At 46.1% G+C, this 13,351-nt stretch overlaps 1 protein-coding gene across 3 annotated transcripts in view; it reads right to left on the reverse strand.

Moving 5' to 3' along the window:
- Positions 1 to 13,351, reverse strand: part of IL20RB (interleukin 20 receptor subunit beta) — a 70,129-nt gene that overhangs the window by 20,508 nt on the left and 36,270 nt on the right. For 2 of the 3 annotated variants that reach the window (XM_064277280.1, XM_064277279.1), the window contains 4 exons: positions 12,473 to 12,663; positions 6,504 to 6,628; positions 4,273 to 4,433; positions 2,822 to 2,964 (listed from right to left, as the gene is read on the reverse strand). In XM_064277280.1, the coding sequence (XP_064133350.1) occupies positions 2,822 to 2,964; positions 4,273 to 4,433; positions 6,504 to 6,628; positions 12,473 to 12,663 (620 nt within the window). The remainder of the gene's footprint in view (positions 1 to 2,821; positions 2,965 to 4,272; positions 4,434 to 6,503; positions 6,629 to 12,472; positions 12,664 to 13,351) is intronic. The other variant, XM_010599493.3, reaches the window with a different exon arrangement.

Here is a 13,351-nt window from a genome sequence, read left to right on the forward strand (position 1 = left end):
ATTTCACATAGGGGAACTATGTTAAAAAATGACACTGTTTTCTTAACAAAAACAACTGAGACCAGGAGATAGTTAAACAAAATTTTTTAAGTATTGAAAGAAAAAAAACTGTCAATCAAGAATTCTATATCTAGTAAAAATATCTTTCAAGGATGAAGGTAAAATAAAGACATTTTCAGATTTTAAAAATCTAAGAGAATTTGTTACCAGCAGACCCACACTACCTGACCTACTGTAAGAAGTTTTTTAGATGAAAGGGAAGCCATACCAAATGGAAACACAGATCTCAGGAAAGAAGGAAGAGCACTAGAGATAGTAGCTCAGTGGGTGACTATATTATCCATTACCCATTGCAGTCAAGTTGATTCCAACTCATAGCAACCCTGTAGGACAGAGTAGAACTGCCCCACAGGGTTTCCAAGGAGCGGCTGGTGGATTCGAACTGCCAACTTTTTAGTTAGCAGCTGAGCTCTTACCAACTATGCCCCCAGGGTCCTGGGTAACTCTATACTATCTTAAATACCTTAAAATATATATGACTATTTAAAGCAAAAATTATTGCAAGATTCTTACATTTCACCTGAAAAGATACAGTATTAGTTCTCAGTAGACTGAAAAGTTATGGACATACATGTATTCCTAGAATACCCATGAAAAAATAATATGAAGTATAATTAAAAGGTCAATAGAATAAATAAGTTTATTAGAATAAATAAAGGGTCATTAGATAAATTAAAGTGCAGTTTGAGAAAATATTTAATTAACCCAAAAAGAGGCAGAAAAGGAAGAAAAGGGGGGAGAAAAACAGATGAGAGAAATAGAAAATAAATAGTAAAATGATTAACCTAAGTCCAAATCAATCATTACATTACATGTTAATAGACTAAACACTCCAATTAAAAGGCAGACATTATGAGAATCTCTGAGAAATAAAAAAAAAAAGCATTGTTTACAGAAGGCACACTTCAAGTATAAAACACAGATTTTATATTTGAAAGATGGAAAAATACATGTCATATAAACAGTAAACAATATCAATGTCAGGACAAGGAATATTACCAGAAATAAAGAGGGACATTTTGTAATGATAAAAGACTCAGTTACTCAGGAAGACATAGCAATCATAAATGTTTATATACCTAAAACAGAGCTTCAAAATATATCAAGGAAAAATTAATATAAAGAAAAGGCGAACTAGACAAATAGTGGTGCTATAAAAAAAAAATGGTGCTATAGTTCTCAATAATTAATAGAACAACTATATAAGAAATCAGTAAGGACAAAGATGACCTGAACAACACTATCAAAATTTTTTACCTAATCAATATTTGTAAAACACTACCCCTGACAAGAAGCACTGGTGGCACAGTGGTTAAGAACTTGGCTGCTACCCAAAAAGTTGGCGGTTCGAATCCACCAGCTGCTCCTTGGAAACCCTATGGGGCAGTTTCACTCTGTTCTACAAGGTTGCTATGAGCCGGAATCAACTCAACAGCTATGGGGTAAGGGGGACCTCCAACAAATGCACAATACACATACTTTAATGCTGTAGTGTGTATTGGTTCCCTGAAGTTCTTGCTGAAGGGGAATGAAGGTTCACCCTGTCCCCTGTATTTGATGCTTTTATGTTTAATGGTAAAACATTCAGACATTTAGAGTGGAATAGAGAGGGAACTGATTCGAGGGATGATAGTAAGCTTTATTAAAAGGGAAAACGAAATGTGTTATTAATACATGTAAAGCCTTAGAATAGTATCTAGTGCTTAGAAACCTCTGTACTAGTGTTGACTAATGTTATTATGACTACCTGAAAGTACTAGAGAAAGGAGAGCTGGCTGGCATTAGGATAACAGGGTGGAGGAATGTTCTGAAGACTGGATTACAGGGAGAATTGTTCCTCCTGTGTAAGGAGAGAAAGCAGGGCCATGCTGGTGCCACAAGAGTGATCCCCTCTGATATAAAACACCTGCAGGCTGATAAGGAACTATAAGAATGCATAGGTTGCAGGCACTTCCAGCCCTAGTTGCTTTTGAGCTGAATGCTAGTTCCCTTCTCCCAGGAGATAAATGCGATAACTGTCACACGCTGGGATGACTGGGATTTTTTTTGCGCCATTGTATGTTGTTAGGGCATGAGGGATTGGGGATGGGGAGGAGGAAAGAGGCAGCCAGATGGAACATGGAGGGAGCTGCTTTGTTTGGGGCACACAGAGCCTATGCCCATAGAGAGGGTCAGAACTGTGGTCCAGTGTCCTCAGGATTAAGATAAGAATTCTGTGCTTGGAGGAGCTGGGAAAACAGGTGGAGACAACTACCCTGGGTCCAGATTGCTCCTCCCACTCCACAGACCAAACCACAGTCCATGCCTCCCACATTCACACACACACATATACTCCTCACCTTGAGAACCAATGGGGCCATTGGCATGTGAATTGAATATACTGTGTTGGAGCATGTTATTGAATATAGCTGCTGTTAAAATTTTGGGAAGGGGCCAGGAAGGCTTGGCAGGCCGGTCCGGAAGGGTAAGACTGCACATGCCTCTTGAGATGGCAGGCATACAGGGCTGTGCAGCAGACCTGCTCTCTTGGCCAAGCTGGGTCCTGGGGACATGCAGAGGTGGCCTGCCTGGGGGTCCAGGGAGGTACTACTCCCTGGAGAAGGGAGGTTTCTCCCAGCCCTTCTGATTAGAAATGAAGTCCTATAAATGCTTTTCTCCCCTCCCTATAAATGCCTGTAAACCCACAAAACATGTGCCATGCCTGACGAAGGCCCAAACATCTGGCCGGTGTCATGCTGAAAAGAAAAAATAATGCTGTTACCAAGGTGTCGGGGAGGACCACTGAGGGGCAGCAGGAGTACCGGAGCACCTGGCCCATTTTCCAGATGGAAAGCGGCACAACCACAAGGAGCAGCATGAAGCCAACAAATCCAAACAGGGCCAGTGCCAGGGGGAGGGCCTCTCCTGGAAACAGAGATAAGAAACACTTAGGAGATAACAGCAGAGACAGAATCTCCAGTCCTGGGGCTCCTCAGTTTCCTGCAGTTAGCTCTACATATTGGCCAAGAGTGCTGTTGCCAACATTGACATTTCATCTGTGCCCTAGTGATTAAAGTTACCACCATGAAAACCATTTGTCTAAAATCTAGATTAAAGGCTGTTTTCCAGAAAGCCCCAAGGAAGATTCAAATCCTTTTCTGAGGAAGGGAAGAGTATCACTTGTTAAGGAACCAGCCGTGTTAGCGTGTACCTTGGCACTGCTACCAGCAGGATGGCACAATGCCAGTCCCCAGGCAGAATGCGAGGGAGGTGCTGAAAGAGAACAGCAGGGAAGGGTGATAACCGAAAACAGAGCATACTTCACAGTTTGCTCCTGGCATTGATCCCTATTATGGAAGAAAATACTGAGTTCAGAAAACAGTCACACAATAACATATATCAAGCACCTACTGTGTGTACTGGGGCTACTAACTCCTACGGGCACTGTGCCAGGAGCTAGATGTGTATCCATCTGTTCTTCACAGCAGGAGGGAATATCCCTGCTTTCATAGGGGCAGAATTAATGTGCAGAATGGTTAAGTGACTTACCCAAGGTAGAGATGGCTTCAAAACCCATATCTGCATGGGCAAGGGCAGCGGAAAGGAGAGTTTTCAATGTGTGTCTTACACCTTTTTTTTGGGAACTATACGAATGTACTGCATACTCAAAATAATAATTAGAATTGTTAATGACTGAAAGATTATACAAAAATGTAAATAATGATGTTTGAGTAGCAGGATCATGGGGTGTGGGTGTTTTGTTCTGCTTCTTTTCAAAAGGTTTTCAAATATTGTAGACCATAAAGAATTCAAGGATTAAGTCAAACAAAAGAATTCTATAGACTCTCCATAAGGTCCCTTCCAGACAAAAGAAGCTGTGATATAAAATGGGGTGCCTCCTTACCAGGTCTGAATCTCTGGTGTCCCAGACTGCTCTCCTGCAACCCTCATTATTCACAGGCATTAACCATCTGGTAAACCAGCCTTGGCACATCTAGCCCCAGGTCGAGAAAGCTTTCAGGGGAAAGTGCTCCAGAGGGCTGCTCAAGTGACACCCCACCCAACCCAGAGTGTACTCCTGCCTCAGGGGGAATTTTCCTCACCATGGGAGCCCACCCAGTCTTGGGGCAGGTCAGTGAGACCAAGGGAAGACCCAGAACCAAAGGAGTCCAGCAGACATCCATGCACCCACCTGGAGGGGCTGTCACCTGTTCAGGGCTCCAGGGAACCTACCTGTCCTTACCTTGCACCTCGATACATTCTGCCTGGCTGAAGGCACTGTGCCTCTCTATAGTCTTCACAAATGTCTGGGCCTTCACGCAGTACCTGGCCGCTGGCTCCATGGTTTCCAGGTGCACTGGAATGCCCCCACTCTTCACCACTTTAACATGTTCCTTTAGGAGACCAAGAAACACAGTGACTGAGGGAGGTGGGACTGGAAAGGGCAAGAAGCACCAGGCTGGAAAAGTTGCAGATCCATCCTTTCCAGGATGCATCCAGGAACATTCCTTCTCACTCTTTGGCTTATATTTATCAAGCACCTACCATGAGCCACACACTGTTCTAGGTACTGGGACACAGCAATGAACAAAACGGACAAAGTTCCTGCCCTCATGGAGCTCACATGCTGGGAGATAGACAATATATAAACACATATCAGGTGGTGATAAGTGCTATGAAGAAAATGAAGCAGGGCAAGGGGATAGAGAGTGATGGAGGGCATTATTTTAAACAGGGTGTTTAGGGAAGGCCTCTCTGACAGGGTAACATCTGGGCAGAAATCTAAAGGTCAAAACTCTGAGTCGGGGGCTTGTCATGGCCACACTGTCAAGGGAATAAGCACACAGGAGAGACTAAGTTGGTAGGCACAGTTCCCCCCTCCCTCATTCATCTGTCTACCCATCTGTCCACCCCTCCACCTCCACCCCACACCCCAAGGTTTGTGATCCAGGTCTGATCCTGTGAAGGCTTGTCTGGCCAGGCCCAGATGACTAAGGGTACATATTCCTTTCTCAGCATGAACCGTGCCAGTTGCCAAGGGTGGAGAATGGGCTCCATCCCAAAGAACCTGAGGGAGCTTCATGCACCCTGGTGCCTAGGCCCTGACCTGTCCGCACTCTACTCCATCTGCCTGGCTGGCAATGCATGTTCTACCCCTGGGCCCTGACCCAGCAGGGAAGGCACCAAATGGATGAATACTAGAAATCAGCATCAGTGACAGCCCCTGTCATATGGGCGATGGAGCACATGCTGGCACCCCAGACACTGCTATGAAATCAGGGTACCCCTGGCCCTGTCATGAAAAGGACCCAATCAGAGGCCAGCAACCTACAACCTGCAACCCATGAGGCATGATAACATGAGCAGGACCAGTCAGATCCCTCTCCTAGGAATTCAGTCTTGGAAAGCTGAATACCTGGGGCTAGAATCAAGGACAAAAAAGAAAGAGCACGATGAAGGGAATCAGGCCTGAGAGGTCTTGAAGGCCGGGGAGCCATAGCCATAGATAAGTGAAGGAAGGAGTGATGAGGGAGCAGACCTGTGAGTGAGCAGGGCAGAGGGCCACAGAAAAAATCCAGCGGAGAGGACCCACCCACCAGAGGGAAGCAAGGCCTCCAGAGGTGAGGTCCCTGTGAAACGGGGGGTGTGCTGCAGCCTGGCTCTATGCCACCTCTGGTCATAGGTTCTGTGGTAGCCCCTATTGATCCATATCAGTCCTTATAATAAAGCTTATTTGTCCTTGTGCTGACTGGAGTGGGTCTCTAGGCCTTGTCACCTTGAGCAGAAGCTCCACAGGTCTGACTGTCCCCTGGTTCCTGCTCAAGCTCCACACCTCTGTGAGGGCTGATATCCCACCCCACCCCAGCCTGCAACAGCCTTCTCACAGGGGAGGACAGCGTCCCATTTAGGCATGCCAGGGTCCCGCCCGCTCATAATTAGACAGGTTCATTTATAAGCCGTCTCCTGGCCCACTGCCTCCACTTCTGCACCCTGTCCAGATACACACCCTCAAGAGGCTTGTGCCAGCCTCACATGCTTTTGAAATTTTCTGGTTGATCTGGCACAACCTGGCCTACTGCTCCTAAACATGCCAGGGAGAGTGGCTAAGGAGATCAGTTGATGAGGGAGAAGAAATGTATTGAAAAGATGTTATAGATTCAACTAGGTTAGAGTTTAGGACAAGAAGGCAGGCCCCATACTTCAGCAGATCTGAAATGAAAAGGCTCCCAGCCAAGGCCTGAGATGGACCAAGGCAGTTCTTTGAAGAACCAGCTGGAATTGTTGACATATTCTCATTTCTCCTTTCTAGTAAGTCACCCACACCTGCTCATCCTCAGGCCACCCCAGGCAGTGAGCTTGCAGAGGCCAGCTTGCCTTGCCCACCCCTCAGAGCCTGTGCCCCCTCCTCCAAAAGCCTCAGAAAAACTGAAGCCTGGCTCAAAAGCCGGGGCAAGAAGTCTCACCTTGGTACCAGGCTCACTCTTCCAGTAGGCCACATAGAACTCAAACTGAGGCCCCAAGTCTTCCAGCAAAATAACCATGTGAAAGCCATCTTTGGTGACCTCTATCTTGGGTGGGGTAAGGATGGCTGTTGACAAGACAAGAGGAGAATCAAAGCCAGCCCCAGACAGGACTGATTTCCCTGGAACATGATGACAAAGTCATTGGTGGAAACACACCAGGCCCTGTGGAGAAGGGATAGTGTTGGTTGTACCTCCACAGCATGTGGAAACATGCACAGAAATACTATCCTGTACTCAGCAAGTACCCAGTAATTGCTTTTTTAATGATAGATGAATGAATGAAAAAAAAATGACAGACTTACTGTAATTCCCTTTTGCACCCCTTGTTTATAACAAGGAAAAGCTGGTGGCATAGTGGTTAAGAATTTTGCTGCTAACCAAAAGGTCGGCAGTTTGAAACCACGAGGTGCTCCTTGGAAACAGTTCAACTCTGTCCTATAGGATTGCTAAGAGTCGGAATCAACTTGATGGCAACGGGCTTGGTTTTTTGGTTGCTCTACAATAAAGTCCTCTGTTCCTTCTCCTGGAGGCACATACACAGAAAAGTGACTGTTCAGGGAAACATTCTTTCTTTCAGTTTTAAAATTTTATAATCCAACCTCCTCTTTTTACTTTTCCTGCAGAAATTGCTCCTCACTTTGGCTCATCTAAGTGAACAGGTGCTGTTTCTTAATACTTGCCAAATACCTATGGGAACTGGGGTCTATACTGATCACAGCCATGGCCCCTTTGACCCATTCTGTAGGGGGCATGTACATTCCTTTAGCTCACACAGATCAGTGACATGTTCTGGCTGCTGATGACTTTCAAAAATCGCAAATCAGCAGCCTATGAAGGGCCATTCTAGTCTCAGCCCAAAGATTCTTTATGTCATATTCTGACTAGGAGCTGTTGGCATGTCAGAGGGTTTTACAAATTCCAATAATCAACTCTGGAAATTACTGCACAAACATAAAGCACCATCTTTCACCTTCCTGATTCCAAACAGAGAGGCTAATAGCCCCTGTGGATACATTCCCATCAGCAGGCCAAGAACAAAAGGGCCTCCACCGGTGTTCTCTACACCCTGGTTACTGATGATGGATCCATGCTTGCCTTTCAGATCCAGATACCACAGAAGGGCCACCTTAGATTGCTGGCCTTGGCTTGGGAAGTAAGTGGGGTGTGTTTTGGGCTAGCTCCTGCTGCACTGGGGTCAGCAAACACTTGGAAGATAGGCAGTTCCTGGAGGGAGTTTTCAGAGAGCAACATATTTCCCCCTTGCCTTCTTCATCAGGGGAAGAATGTGTGCCTAGGCCTTGTCACCTTAGACAGGAGCCTGGATAGGGAACATAAGAACTTTGGAAGTCAGGGGACATCTGTGCAAAACATACTCAGTCCAGAAGTTTCATGTGACCACACAGCACCAGTAAAATTACCTCTGAAACACCTCCAGAAGGAAAAGAGATCATTGACTCCTCCATTTTTAAGTCAAGCATAGCTAGAATTGGGTCCTCTGATATTAATCTTTACTAAGACTCCCACTGCCATCTAGGAAAATTATCTAAAGCTTCAGTTCAGAGACTATAAGACAGTGTTGGGGTAGGAACCTCTGTACTATGCACTCTACAGACTTATCTCATTTAATCCCCGCCCCCACCCCCAGCATGCTTAATGAGGTAAATGTCATTCCTGTTGTACACATGATGTAACTGAGCCTCAGAGAACGTTAAGGGACTCCCCAGAGTACACAGTTAATGGCCAGAATTTGAGCCCATTTATGTCTATGTTTCTAGCCTCCCCTGTGTGGGGCGTTTAATCCAGGGTTTTGAACCAATTCTTTCTGGTTTGATCCCCTGCTGATAATTTGCATTTCTAACAAATTCCCAGGAAGTTAAGGAACTTTTTAGAAATGCAAATTATAAGCAGGGAACTTGTTAGAAATGCTAATTCTCAGCAGGGAGTTGAACCTGAAAAGAACCAATTTGAAGTCCTGGTTTAGTCTCTGTAGTACTGGAACTCGACCACAGATGTAGATGAGAATAACCTGGGAGATTTTTTTTAACTCCCAATAAGCAAGTCACACACCCCCCCCAAAAAAAAAATCACACACAGATTATTTAAATCAGACTGGGGGTGGGTACAAGACATCAGTGGAATTTAAAGCTCCTAAAAAAAAAAAATTTTTTTTTTTTTTTAAGGTAACTGGGGAAACCCTGGTGGAGTAGTGGTTAAGTGCTACGGCTGCTAACCAAAGGGTTGGCAGTTCGAATCCACCAGGCACTCCTTGGAAACTCTATCGGGCAGTTCTACTCTGTCCTATAGGGTCGCTATGAGTCGGAATCGACTTGATGGCACTGGGTTTGGTTTTTGGTTTAAGGTAACTGGTGGCGTAGTGGAAACCCTGGTGGTGTAGTGGCTAAGTGCTACAGCTGCTAACCCAAGGGTCGGCAGTTCAAATCCACCAGGCGCTCCTTGGAAACTCTATGGGGCAGTTCTACTCTGTCATATAGTGTCACTATGAGTTGGAATCGACTCAGCAGCAATGGGTTTTTAAGGTAACTCCAATGTACACTGAAGATTGAGAACCTCTGCTCTCAACACGGCTTCCTTTTAAGAGTAGGAAGTGCTTCTCGAGAGACACTTAAAACAGGATTTTTCACAGGTCTGGAGAGAAGTTGGGTGGCCTTTTCCAAATGCAAATGAACAGACTTAATGTCCTTAAGAATTTCTATCCCACCCAGTTGCTAACTCTACCTCCACATTTCCTGCCTTCTGATGCAGGTGCAGAGACTCCTGTTCCCCACTCCTCCTGCAGTCTTTTTAAGGTTTACGCAGTCCTTCTTATGCACAAGTTGTTACTGTGCACCTCTACCCACATAGACGCTCCCTCATCTCCATCTAGCCCAGGTCTTCCTTTTCAGCAACAGCTGCCAGCCCCCAGCAATGGTCTTGACTGGGGTACCATGCTCCCTAGACCCAAAGGGTGGTGCTGGGTGCTGCATGGGCACTGCAGGCAGATCTTCAGTGCCCTCTCGTCCCCCTGAGGCTCTCCTGGTACCCAGCACTGGGATCCCACCACTTCATGGGCATTTCCCCAGCATCTGAGGGCCTGGGGAAAGGAGCCTGGGCAGAGGAGCCTGCATTCTGCACGATATTCTTTAATTGGTATCTGTCTTAGGTATCTAAAACCCACTGCCATCAAGTCAATTCTGACTCTTAGTGACTCTATAGGACATAGTAGAACTGCTCCATAGACTTTTCCAGGCTGTAAGTCTTTATGCAAGCAGACTGCCACATCCTCCTCCCATGGAGCTACTGGTTGACTCGAACCACTGTCCTTTCGGTTAGCAGCCAAGTGCTTTAACCACAGAAATACCACAAGTAGATGGCTTTAACAAAAAGAAATGTATTCTCTAATAATTTAGGAGGCTAGAAATCTGAATTCAGGATGCCAGCTCTAGGGGAAGGCTTTCTTACTCTGTCAGTTCTAGGGAAAAATCCTTGTCTCCTGTCCATTCAACATCTGTGGGCCTGGCATTCCTTGGAGATTTCCATGTGTCTTGGCATCAATCTTTCGCTGGGTCTAGGAGGTTCTCAGCACAGGGACTTCAGGTCCAAAGGACACCCTCCACTGCCAGCTCTTCTTTCTTGGTGGTCCCTAATCTCTCTGCTCACTTCTCTCTCCTTTTATCTCTTGTGAAAAAGAAAGTGTGACTCAAGCAAGGGTGTGACCTAAGTCAGGCAGTGACTTTAGTAAGGGTGTGACTCAAGATATACCCCATACTAATCCTGCCTCATTAACATATAGAGGCTTAGGATTTACAACACATAAAATGCAGGGTAATTATACAATACCACAAAATAAAGGACAATTACATCAGATCACAAAATGGAGGACAATTACACAATACTGGGAATCATGGCCTAGCCAAGTGGACACATACTTTTGGGGGACAATTGATCCTATTCCTACTTCCCCCCATCGCTCCTCATCTCTCAGGCTTTCAATTCTGGCATCCCTAAGGGCAATAATAATACCTACGAATAGTTTAGTGATTATGATAGGACAGCACTACCTTGATCATTTTCTGTATATCATCTCATGTAATTCTCACAGCCATCCAGTGAGGCAGGACCATTGCCCCTTTTACAGATGATGAGGCTGGGACCCAGCTCTCATATGGCTAAGCTGGGATTTGTACCAGATCTGTCTGCCTTCAGAGATGCCTACTTGCCCTTCAAGTCTACCTTCACCTTCCTCAGCCCCGTCCAGCTTGGGCCACCCCCAGTTTTCATCCAATCTCATATACTCCTCAGTAACCTTTTACTGATTTCATCATTGCAGATGCTGCCCAAAACCTTGCTCTACCTCCACTCCCAGGGGAGGATCTTCTCCTGGCACAATAAGAAAACAAAGGCCATCGAAGGTCCTGCCCTTGCCTTTCCTGAAGCTCCAAAGTGGTCGTGTTCTCACCCATGCCTGTCTCAGAGAAGGAACTGCCTTGCTTCTTTCCACCTCCACTCAATCCTCCACCCTGCAGCCTGAGCACCACCCCCACCATTCCGTGAAACTCCTTTCTCAAGGGCCCAATGAGGGGCCTCCTTCAGGCCCTTCCCCTTGGGCCTATTGGCAGTTCTTCTCCCCTCCATGTCCTCCTACCTGCCAAGCCTCCCACTGGTATCCTTCCTTCCACCTACTTTTTAAATCCTGAGGTTTTCCAGCACCTTGTCCTCGGTTCTCATTTTCCTCCATGTCTTGTCCCTGAACAATCTCATCTGCTCCCAAGCCTTCAATTACTAACTTTGTGTTGTGTGTCTGGTCTTAATCTGAGTCCTAAGGCCTAATTTCCATATCCGTGACATGATATCTTGCAGGAACCTCAATCTCAAATAGCCCAAAGCCAAGGGCAGCTCCTTTTCCCCAAGACCTGTTGCTCCTCCTGGGTTCTCTGCCTTGAATGACATTCTCACCAACCCCAGTCAGAGGCTGGACATCATCATTAGCTATACTACTGCATCTCCTGATAGCTGGTCCCCAATCTCTCATCTTTCTAACTCAGCCACGTCTCTGAAATTTGTTCTCTCCTTTCTCTACCCTCACCAACTCCTGGGATCAGGACCCATCTTGGCCCAGCTGCAGTGTTGCAATCCCCTCCTCACTCTTCCCCTGCCACCCAGGCTTGTCTTACTCCAGTTGACTTTCCAGATAGCAGCCAGGATGATTGCCCTGTGAAATAGACCTGGCCTAGACCCTCTCTCCTTCCATAGCTCCCCGGTATTGACTTGATCAAGCTTCACAGCATAGCTGTTCTCCACATGACTAGCTGCTTCCCTACCTCCTGCACACCCTGTTACACACTGGCCATTGCTCCTGCTCTGCCATATTTGACCATGTCTCCAGATTCTTCCTTACTTTTTTGTCAACCTTTTTCCAGATTCTATTGCAATAGAAAAGCTATTTATTTCCCAATGGCCATAGACGGACAACTGTTTTTGGTGGCTCTGTTAAATGTATAGATCATTTTGCACAAAGAGGCTGCTCATGTAGACAGTGAACATGGGGCTAATGAGGACCCCAGATGGGAGGCAGGATAAGATTCATTGAGTCTTATCAGGGTAGAAAGAAGCAGTCCTAGACCTGTTTCCCCACTTCAAGAGCAACTTTCCTTCCATGTTCCCAATGTCAGTGTCCCTGCTACAGACCCCGACAGAGACAGTCAGAAATGACTTCCAAAGTTGGAAGACATGAGGAAAGCAGTTGACAACTTTTAAAATGTACAAGTTAGGGTTATTTGTGTTCACAATACTCTGGCTTTGCAAGATTATTTTGAAGCTAAAGAGAGTCTGGAAAATCTGGGTCAACATGGTTCTGAAGGAGGGTTAGGGGGTGGAAGGAAGTGGGAAGAGTAAGAAGAAAAGTGACATACTTGAGTTTCGATTAAAGGGGTGCTCCAGGGTGCTCCAGGCTGAGGTCTGTGAGCCCAGTGTGGCTCTGACTCGGAGGTTGTACCACACAGTGGCAGTGATGTCATCAGTGATGTCACACTCAGTACTTTTGGTGGGTGAGCACCAGTGGCTGGGGATCCAAAGGTGGCTCAGGTACAAGCTCTCGTACTCCCTGACCAAGAAGAAGAAAACACAGCATCACATCAGCCCCTTCTACCCAGCCTCAATGATGGTTGTAAGAAACTGCCTTCATTCTCCTACTTTGGGAGGTTCAGCAAAATAATCATTTACGCTGCACACCACTTCCTCCACTCTCTAACTATTCATTCTTCCTTATACTTACCATTACCAGACTAGGAAAACCTAGGCGTAAACATTGATCCATCCAGGTTTCTCCATCTCCATTGCCACCACCTTAATGTCGGCCACCATCATCCCTTGCCTTGCTGTGATGTCTGACCTGGCCTCCCAGCTTCCACACCTGTCATTTTTCAAACCATTCAGCACTCAGCAGATATGGCATTTCTCTCCTTAATGGCTTCCCACAGCAATTAGACTGGAGTCTGAACTCTTTCCCATGGCCTGCAAGGCTCTGGCCTCCTCTCCCACCTTTCCCCTAAGCACAATGTTCCTGTCACACTAGCCTCCTCACCATGCCTCCAACATGCTGGTCTTTTTTTGCCTTAGGACCTTTGCATTAGCTGTTCACTCTGTCTCAAATGCTCTGCTCTCATTGTTCACTAGGTTGTCTCCTCCTGTCCTTCAGATATCAGCTGAAATATAGCCTCTTCAGAGAGAACTTCCCTGACCACACAATGTTAAGGAGTCACAGAGTCAACTCTCTGTCACATCACCCTTTA

This window comes from Loxodonta africana, chromosome 26 (genome assembly GCF_030014295.1).
Source record: "Loxodonta africana isolate mLoxAfr1 chromosome 26, mLoxAfr1.hap2, whole genome shotgun sequence".
NCBI lineage: Eukaryota > Metazoa > Chordata > Mammalia > Proboscidea > Elephantidae > Loxodonta > Loxodonta africana.